Source organism: Phalaenopsis equestris, unplaced genomic scaffold (assembly GCF_001263595.1).
Source record: "Phalaenopsis equestris unplaced genomic scaffold, ASM126359v1 Scaffold000002, whole genome shotgun sequence".
Taxonomy (NCBI): domain Eukaryota; kingdom Viridiplantae; phylum Streptophyta; class Magnoliopsida; order Asparagales; family Orchidaceae; genus Phalaenopsis; species Phalaenopsis equestris.
This window is the reverse complement of record NW_018164444.1, coordinates 36,027,677-36,037,050: the sequence shown is the minus strand read 5'-3', so window position 1 is coordinate 36,037,050 and position 9,374 is coordinate 36,027,677. Positions and strand designations below refer to the sequence as shown.

Sequence of the window (9,374 nt, the reverse complement as noted above, 5' to 3'; positions counted from 1 at the left end):
GTTAAAGATTTGTAAATATAAAAGAATTGTGTGGACTTGTCAAGCCTGATAGGCATCAAAGTTTGGTTGGACTAGTAAAAGCAATTTCCTCGTTTACTCACATTCATTACCTGTTTCAAATTCAATATTGCAATCACAGCCAGCTTCATCCACAACAGATCTTCAGATCTCAGAGCACTTCAGGTTGAAACTTAGGCTGTGTTTGGCAGGACGGCGGGGGAGCGGCGCGATGCGAAAACGTAGTTTTGTGTCATTGGCAGGGTGAAGTGAATTTTTTGTTTCTCAAGTATCAAATATATTGTTATAACAGTTCTGTTACAAAGAACATTACTATATAGAGGTAGAATGGCAATTTGTTCAGAAACAACTGTTGTACAACTGTTTTTAAGCTGGAAAACTTATCCGCAACAACTTACTGATCAGTTGCAGCTGTCCCAAACAGACCCTTAAAAGTCCAATGAAAAAGAACGTATATTATGTTCAACACAGAAGTAAAGCATGTGGACCCTAACCATGTCGCTTCCCCAAAAATTTATGTTCAACGCAGAAGTAAAGCATGTGGACCCTAACCATGTCGCTTAAACCAACACCAAGACTTTCCCCAAAAATTTAAATTCTCATTTTTTATTAGTTCAGAATCCAAGGGTGATTCACTTCATCAATGATATAAGTAAACCACTATTTCTGCAATTAGTCCAGTTGATAAGGGCCTTGGAAGTTGTCACAAAGTCCTTAGTTTGGATTCTCACCCACAAAACAATAAACTCTCACATTATGAAGGTGGGAGAAGAATCCGCTGCTTTAAGCTCCTCAACAACTGAAATATTACAATTCATCCAACTTTTCTTTAGGTGATACGTTGCAGATTCAACATGCTTTCTGTAGAAAGCTGACAACAAAGTCATCACCTTTTATAAGGTTTCAATTGATACAACTGGAAATCAGAACTAAACTTCAATGACTCCTCATTGATCCTTTTCTGGAGCCTCCTCCAAGTTCTGAGCATATCTGCCTGTATCAGTCCCCTATAAAGAGTCTCAAAAGTGATTTTTTGTGGAAGGATCCCTTTCTCAATCATTTCCATAAAAAACTGGCATGCCTCCTTCCACTTCTGCCTCTCACACAACCCATGTATCAACAAAGTGTATGAATCCATGTCTGGACCAACACCCTTCTCAATCATATCATTCCATAGTTCATCAATAAGTTCTGTTCGGCTTAACCTCGAAAACATCCCAATCAATATATTATAGGTACGAATATCAAGCACGCCTGGCGAACCCATCTCCTTCGTCTTCTTGTACAATTTCATTGCTTTGTCGACATCTTTCCGACCGCGATATTCTTTAAAGAAGCAATTGTATGCTGCGGGGGATGGGCACACTCCGTTGGTCGTCATTTCGTTAAGCAACTCTTCCGCTTCTTCCAATCTTCCGCAGGACGCGAGACATTTGATCACGGAGGTGTACGTCGCAACTGTGGGAGAGATTCCATTCTCCTTCATCGAGCGAAGCATAGAAACCGATAACTCGGGTTTATGGGCTCTGCTGCAAACATGGATGATAATTGAGTAGCTCGTGACATCAGGCTCGATGCCTCGGTTACGCATATCCTTTAAGAGATTCTCAGCTTCATGAATTGTTTTATCAAAGCGAACATCTGGATGTAAGCTTGCTCTTCTACAAATTCCATTTAAGAGAACATTATATGTTACCACATTTAGTTCCACTCCCCGTTCGATCATCTCCTTTAGGAGCTTGTGGGCCATATCAGCCTTTTTTATTTTGCACCACCCATATATCAATATTGTGTATGCCTTTTCATCTGGTTCAAATGAGATTTTCCGCTTGTTAAACAATTCGGTTGCTACCTGAATTCAATGTTCATAAAAACAGAAGAAATAAAAGTTTAATTAAATACTAACAATCATAATTCATATTTGCATGTAAAACCAAGTAATAATGATATCAAAATTATTCAGGTAATAGCAAGAGCTTAAAGGCATTCCCTTTTTAAGGTCATATAAAAATCAAGATGATGGAACAGTAGCACATATGCAGCTTGCCTTGCAAAACGCAGTAAACATAGAATAATATATGATATTTTGTGCATGCTGTATGCATGCATGTCAAAAAGAATTTCATCTAATTTTCTAAACTTCCGTTGATACAAATTACATATACTTAAGACAATAAAAATAAGTTTTTTTTTAAAGCGGAGATAATTGGGGAATAAATGTAGACACACAAACACACACACACACATAAAACTGATTTTGGCTAATAAATTGACAGATGTGAAATCGAAATTCATAAGGAATTAGTTGCGTAGGTGCTTATTTATACTTTCAACATGTGAAACACAGAAGGGCGCAGATGGAAGTTTGACATTAGTCAGTTTTAAGAGTGGAAAAGTTGAGTTTCGGGCTGATCACAAGTTTGGCATGCTTTTTTAGTTACCATAATGTGTCAAAGCAAGAGCGACTCTTTAGTTATTTTATTTGTATTATTTAGTCTCATTTGGTCCATTAGACAAGGAGCATTTTGTTATTTCTTTTGGTTATTATTGTTTTAAAAAAAAACCAAAGAAATTCAGATGCCCCAACCAAGGTAACAACAAAGGAAGAAAAGAAAAGTTGAAGTATGCCCTTCTTAACCTTACGGATAAATTGTCCACATTCATATCAAGTCCTTCGCCTTTCATAGCTTCCAACAATGTGGAAAAACTGAGGAATCACAATAAATCAAACTGATAAATGAAGAAAAAAAACTTCCAGATTATCTCAATAAGAGAAAAGAAGATGACCCTCCAAACATCAATGTGTGACAAATACTATCTTACCTTTAAAATAGATCTCAAACTGCTTGTCTCACTACAATAACTGATAACTAGATTGAATTTATTGGAATATATTTCAATCTATGATTATTCTGACATTCGAGAAGTTTCTTTTGCTAATCTCAAACAAACAAAAAAAACAAAAAAATGCATGGTGAAATTTTAACTCCAAAAAACTACACGTCACTTTTGGTGTGGATAGAGTTCAAAAGACTATTGAAGGCTTATCCATTCCATAAGCTTCGAAAAGAACAACAATTGAAGCAAAAATAATGTATTCTATAGAACCTTCAGTAGTGGCACCTTTCTCAATGATTCTAGCAATAAGTGGTGATTTTATTGATTTTAGATGAGAATGCTGGGGTGAATGAGTGCTTTACACTCAGAGACAAAAAGCAAAATGAATATATTCATGAAAGAGATGGTGTAGCTCTAGTGGCAGAAAAGATTAAAGAGAGTTGTCTCAGATGACTTGATCACATTAAACATCGACCATCTGACGATCCAGTTAAGAGAATTGATGTTTTAGATTCGACTATGTTAAGAAGGTAGAGGTAGGCCTATAAAGACTTGGGCATGTGGTATTAAAAAATGACCTTAATTTATTAGAATTAAATAAAAATATGAAACTCCATAGGATACAATGGAGAAAAAGAATTCATGTAGCTGACCCCACTTAATGGGATAAAGGCTTGTTGTCGTTGTTGTACCTCATTTGGTGCTTCTTGGAATTCAACCTGCTTCAATCACCACTATAATTTGTTGAATTTCTGCTTCCACTACTATTGTCATTTCCTTGCTAGTCATTGATTAAGTTTGTTCAGTCATCAAAGACTTTTTAATAATTATTGTTATGAGCCAAAGCATACTTCAATTTGCGGTTTTTTATACTTCATCCATCTAACCATTCCTCTGCTATGGTCGTCAACTTCCATCAGGTTAGAGAAGAGTTTCCTTAGGCCTAAATGAATAATGCAATACAATCAGAGTCAACTCTTCTCCATATAGATTAACGCCATAAGTTGGTGCCAAATTGTTTTTAAGTATGTTTTAGTTATGTTTCCTGTTTAAATATGGAATAAAGACACATTATATTTTCTCTGTAGCTTTGAAGACTTTGTGTTGAAGACTTTCTTCCATATAATGGGTGTCTTAAGATTGTATGGATCAATTAAAGGATATTAAAATCAAAACGTGAATGCCTTACTCCTCTCCTCTTCTTCCAACCTTTCTCTTTAGATTATTTTCCCTTCCCTCTAGCTCCCCTAGAGTCGTGCACCCTTTCTTCCTCTCTCTTTTCCCATTCCCCAAATTTGTACTCATCATCGAAGTATCACTCCGCCGTGCCCCTTTTGCATTATACATTTAAAGAATAGTCCAAGGAAAAAAAAAGAGACACAATCTATTTGTAGAGTTATTAAAATTATTTTGTTACCATATAAAAACTTTCACATAAGCTTGATATTTATTATAAATTTATATTATTTATTATTGTGATATACACTCATCACGGAACATATTTTTGCTTAGTTTACTTAGTGATCTATTCTCTTATCTTTATACAGTATATTTATACTAGCATGATCAATCAAGTGAAGATTTAGCTTTTTATGATTTTTGCCATGATACTAGAGCCACACTCTAAGCCTTCATCTTCTTCTCATATCTCAAAGATCCTACTTGATCAAGTCTCACTTGTTCTCGTTTAACAAACAACGATCCACCTTCATCTCCTATTTCTAAGAACTTGTAAGGATATCATGAAGATCCCATCCTATGATGCGCGGATACGAACACGACACAACACAGATACATGACACTTATATTTTTAAAAAAACAGGATAATGATAAGCGTAGAACACGACATTATAATATAAATGGACATTTACATAAGTAGCACCCAATTCTTATGTATTTACATATCTAACTCCCAAACTTTCTTTTTTACATTTAAACCACCAAAATCTTTCATAACACATAAAAAAAATACCACCATTTTAACTATTAAAAAGTGAGACGCATCTTTTCAAGTACAGGTAGGATGGCATATATATATATATATATATATATAAATTAAAGGTTAGGTGTTAGATATGTAAATATATAAGAATTGAATTGTATGTATGTAAAAATTATAAAAAATAGATAAAATTAAATAAATGGGACTTTAGGAAAATAAAAAAGACAATAATAAGAAATTTAATAACATTAATTTTCAAAAATTAAGGGAATAAAAAATATTATTTAGTTTATGATATACAAAATATAAATGCTGAATGACTTATATTACATCAAGATAAATTTAACTTTTAAATAAAAAAATAGAATAATTTCTTTAAAATTTTAATCTTAAAAATATAAATGTTTAAAAATTTTTTAAGAAATATCTAATTCATTAATTTAGGACACATGTGTCCTTTTTTTTAAATATTATTTAAATCAGACACTTTCATGTTGTGTCTAGCATATGTCAGAGTAGTGTCGTATCCGACATTGCACTAGTATTGCATTGCTCCTTGATTTAAAATGTTTAAGCATCATAGATCCCATCAGAATATCATGAAGATCCAATGAGAACAACATAAGAAATCTCACAAGGATTTCATCTCCAATATCGTTGCTACCGGGCTTAACATGCTAGATCTCATCATTGAATTGAATGAATTTTGGGTTGTTATATTTCTTGAACATTGAAAAAGACCTAATAGTAGGGTGAAAAGTCATCAATGAAAAATGCATAGTATTTATTACCATGCAGAGAAATTGCAACCAAAGGTCCATAAACATCCATGTGGATAAGTAATAATAGTTTATAAGCGTGAATTGGAGATGCTTTAAGGGGAAGATGATGACTTTTTGATAATCAACATAAACTACATGGCTATATGAATGATGAAAACATATAATAAAATTGGTATTTGAAAAAAAAAAGAAGAAGAGGGATGGTCATAATGTCGATGTAATAGGAAATGCTTTAAAATTAGACTGGACTGGTTCAAACTAGAACCGAGAATACAACCAATATAATTATCCTTGAAAATTATTTTCAGGTGAAAGCAGTGAGAATCCATTTGAACCGCTGCTTTCGACCGAAAAACCGGCGAACCAATCCTACTTATAGAGAACAGGTTGGCCCAAATAATGCCTTTAATTACCTTTAATTATCAATCCAATGATAATAAATTTTCATATAAAAATTAAATCAATAAATTATATAAAGTTAAGCTTATAATTATTGATTTTAAAAACTTACGTTAATTATTATATTCTCAAGTCGATTTAATTCATAACATGTCGACCAATAAGGTGAGTTATAAGCACATATTGCAAAGAAAAAAAATCATATAAACAATGCAATACTAACTCTTTCATACAATGTAAGATTAGAAAAAATTGAGTATGTTGAAACTTGAATCGAGCTACAAGTCTAAAAAACTATGCCAAGGGATTTGAGTTTTGAAAATATTAAATAGGCTGCATAATATAAAAATATAATAACAACATTTTAATTTTTAAGCCTTTTTTATATTATAGATTTTATATTCTTATTAATAATTATAAATTATATTCCTATTAATAATTATATTCTTATTATAAAGTATATTTATATTTATATATCTATATTATATATATATTTAAAATTTTTAAATATATTTAATGTGCATAACTAAATTTATAATACACATAATATATCTTAACAAACTTATAATAAACTTTAAATTTACAATTATTGAAGATATTATTGTACGAGTTTTATTTATTTTTATCACATAGTCGCATTATTGCAACATTTAAACTATGTTAAAAGAATTTTAATGTTTATTACATTTTCTGGTTTAACCCCACTTAGTAGGATAAAGGCTTGTTGTTGTTATTGTATTTGGTTTAACCTCGATTGAAACATTGAACATTGGAACTCCTCTTTGGATTCAATGACCAGTTCTATCTTAGAGCATTGGTCATAGGTCCTTGATTGATTAAGTGGAGATGAGAGTGAAATTGGTGATGAAGAGCTTCCATGAGTGGGCATTAACAGGATAGAGTCTATTGTGGTAAAGGCCTCTTAAGAAGAGTTATGGTGGTGCTCAAGTCCTCGGGATATAGCCATTAGCATTGAATGAGATATAGCAAGTGTTGGTTTTAGTGAGGCATTGAACTGAGAGAAGATTATAGTATATATTTAGATCATGAAGAATGTGAGATAGAAAAAGATTATTGGTGGTTATAGGTTGCAGTATTGGAGATAAGGAGTATATGACCACTTGACCGCAGTACATACTAGGAGTGATAAAGTGAGTAGAGTCAGATGTTATGAGAGAAGTTGCTCCTATGTCCAATTACCAATCATCCAAAGAAAGTGAGGAGCCATAAAAAAGAACGGGAGTAGATTGTTGTGGGCTATTGTAAGTAAGATCCTACATATACTAGCATTTTACCATAGATTGACCAGATTTGTTACATATTGGCATACAATGTTTTGCGAAGAAGGCTTGACGCCTTTGTAGTCAGTCAATGAGAATCATCTTGCCTTAGTTTTGTTGGAACTATGGCATCCCTAGTCAGATGATGGAGGCAGAGAACGAGAGCGACCACAATTGTGAGTAGCAGGCAAGTCAGTATTTTCGATGGAGTAGAGTTCACGAGAAGCTTTGTGGCCTTATTAGCCCTTGGCTGCAAAGTTAGGAGTAGAGATCATATGAGCCTGCGGAGTTGAAGGATCATTCGAGTGGCTGTTTTGAGTGCTTAATAGGATGGAGGCACTCATTCAAAGTATAGAGAATAATGCCCTTAAGGTCAAGTTTTGCAAGGATCCGGAATTTTAATAGCATGGCTTTCCAGTTATTGTCTCTATCTGATCCAAGCCAAACAATTTTATGAACATAGATTTGGCTTTCAAGAAAAAGCTAGACAACTTTCTCAACTTGAAAAGCAGGAGTCAGCTCCTTCTCCACTTCTAAAATCTACATTTTATCCTCCTGTTATCCAGCCAAACTTAATAAGCAATATAACAAATTTTGAGCTCCACCAATTTCTCAGAAACGTCCGCTCAGCTCATGCATTTCAAAAATGCTGCAATGCAGATGTCAACCAACATCTAGAATCACTTTCAACCATACCACTGATAGAATCAAAACTATATCACTGAATTTAGGCGATACTATAATCTAAATAACGCTGTATTCTAAAACATGTTGCAAAGAAAAATCACGCAGGATCAAGGAAAAACCCTCGCACAATGAATTAATTCCAAAAAAAAAATAAAAGAAAGAAAAAAAAAAAAGAGAACTACAAATGAGCAAAAGAGTGAACCTTAGGATACCCATACTTGCAAAGGGTGTCTAAGATCATGTTGAATTCCGCTGCGCCAGGCTCCCTTCCAATAAACGCCTCCATATCATCGAAGGCCCTGATGGCCTGCCTGGTCAGTCCTGCAGCAACGTATCGGCGTACAAGAATGGCGAACGTCCGCGGCGATGGAGCCACGCCGCGCTGATCCATCTCCACGATGAGCTGCCAGGCGGCGTCGAATTGGCGGACCTTGCCCAAGATGTCAACCATCAAATCGTAGGCCTCTGCATCATGCGAATGATAGGCCTGGTCACGCGACCAAACAAAGAAGCCTAGTGCAATCTTGGAGAAGTTACGGAGGCGTAGAAGGGTCTGGAAAACAAGGCTGGGAGAGAGGCGGACGCCGGCGAGCTGCAGTGACGACTCCATGGCGTGGAAGGGGTTGTGGTGCTGGAAGAGAAGATGTGAGAGCGCGTCGGCTTCTTCGGAAGGCACGATAGTAGGGAGACTTGGCTTTGGAGGGTTTTCAAATCCCGGTTGTGGTTCGAGATCAGCGGAAGGCGTTGGGGGTGGGTTAGGTGAACGATTATCGAAGGAGGTAGAGGTGTTGGAGGAGGAGGAGGAGTAGAGGGCATAGCATCTGCGGCCTAGGGATTGCGCCGCGCAACGCCGGACCGTGGTGGCGAGAGACTCCATTGATCTCACCGCGCAAGCTTTCTGGACCTGCTTAGCGATCAAATCTCAACAACTAACAGAGTGGAAATGACTGTGGAGAAATATTTGCATGCCTAATTCTTACACAGAGTTCCATTTATATTAGGTTATTCTGAGAGTATAAATATGTTACACTTAGGTTATACCTTTTGTAATTCTTCCTATAATCTCTGAATAAATTACTTGTATCATCCGAATAATCTAATATGTACGCAACTTTACTTACGTACGCAATAAGCCAACTCGGTTGGCACAACACTTTGGATTGATCCGATTTTCCATCCCGATCGACCGACCACTTGCTCCTTTATATGTTGTATATGTGCATGTACATATTTGTCTGCATGATCGATATCATCTAATTGAGTTGCATTCTTTCGGGTCACTGCCTTACCGGCATACCCTCTTTTCGGACCCCTACCGCTATAGTATGTCTACCTCCGGGTCACTGCCTCACCGGCATACATTCTTCCTATAATCTCTGAATAAATTACATGTATCATCCGAATAATCTAATATGTACGCAACTTTAC

At 35.3% G+C, this 9,374-nt stretch overlaps 1 protein-coding gene across 1 annotated transcript; it reads right to left on the bottom strand.

The window, feature by feature from the left end:
* Positions 1-538: 538 nt before the first annotated feature.
* On the bottom strand, positions 539-8,893 carry LOC110024421 (pentatricopeptide repeat-containing protein At2g13420, mitochondrial-like). The gene is made up of 2 exons (XM_020724387.1): positions 8,149-8,893; positions 539-1,870 (listed from the first exon to the last, which is right to left on the bottom strand). The coding sequence occupies exons 1-2, from the start codon at positions 8,821-8,823 to the stop codon at positions 905-907; spliced, it is 1,641 nt and encodes a 546-aa protein (XP_020580046.1). The 5' UTR covers positions 8,824-8,893; the 3' UTR covers positions 539-904.
* Between the last annotated feature and the right edge of the window lie 481 nt (positions 8,894-9,374).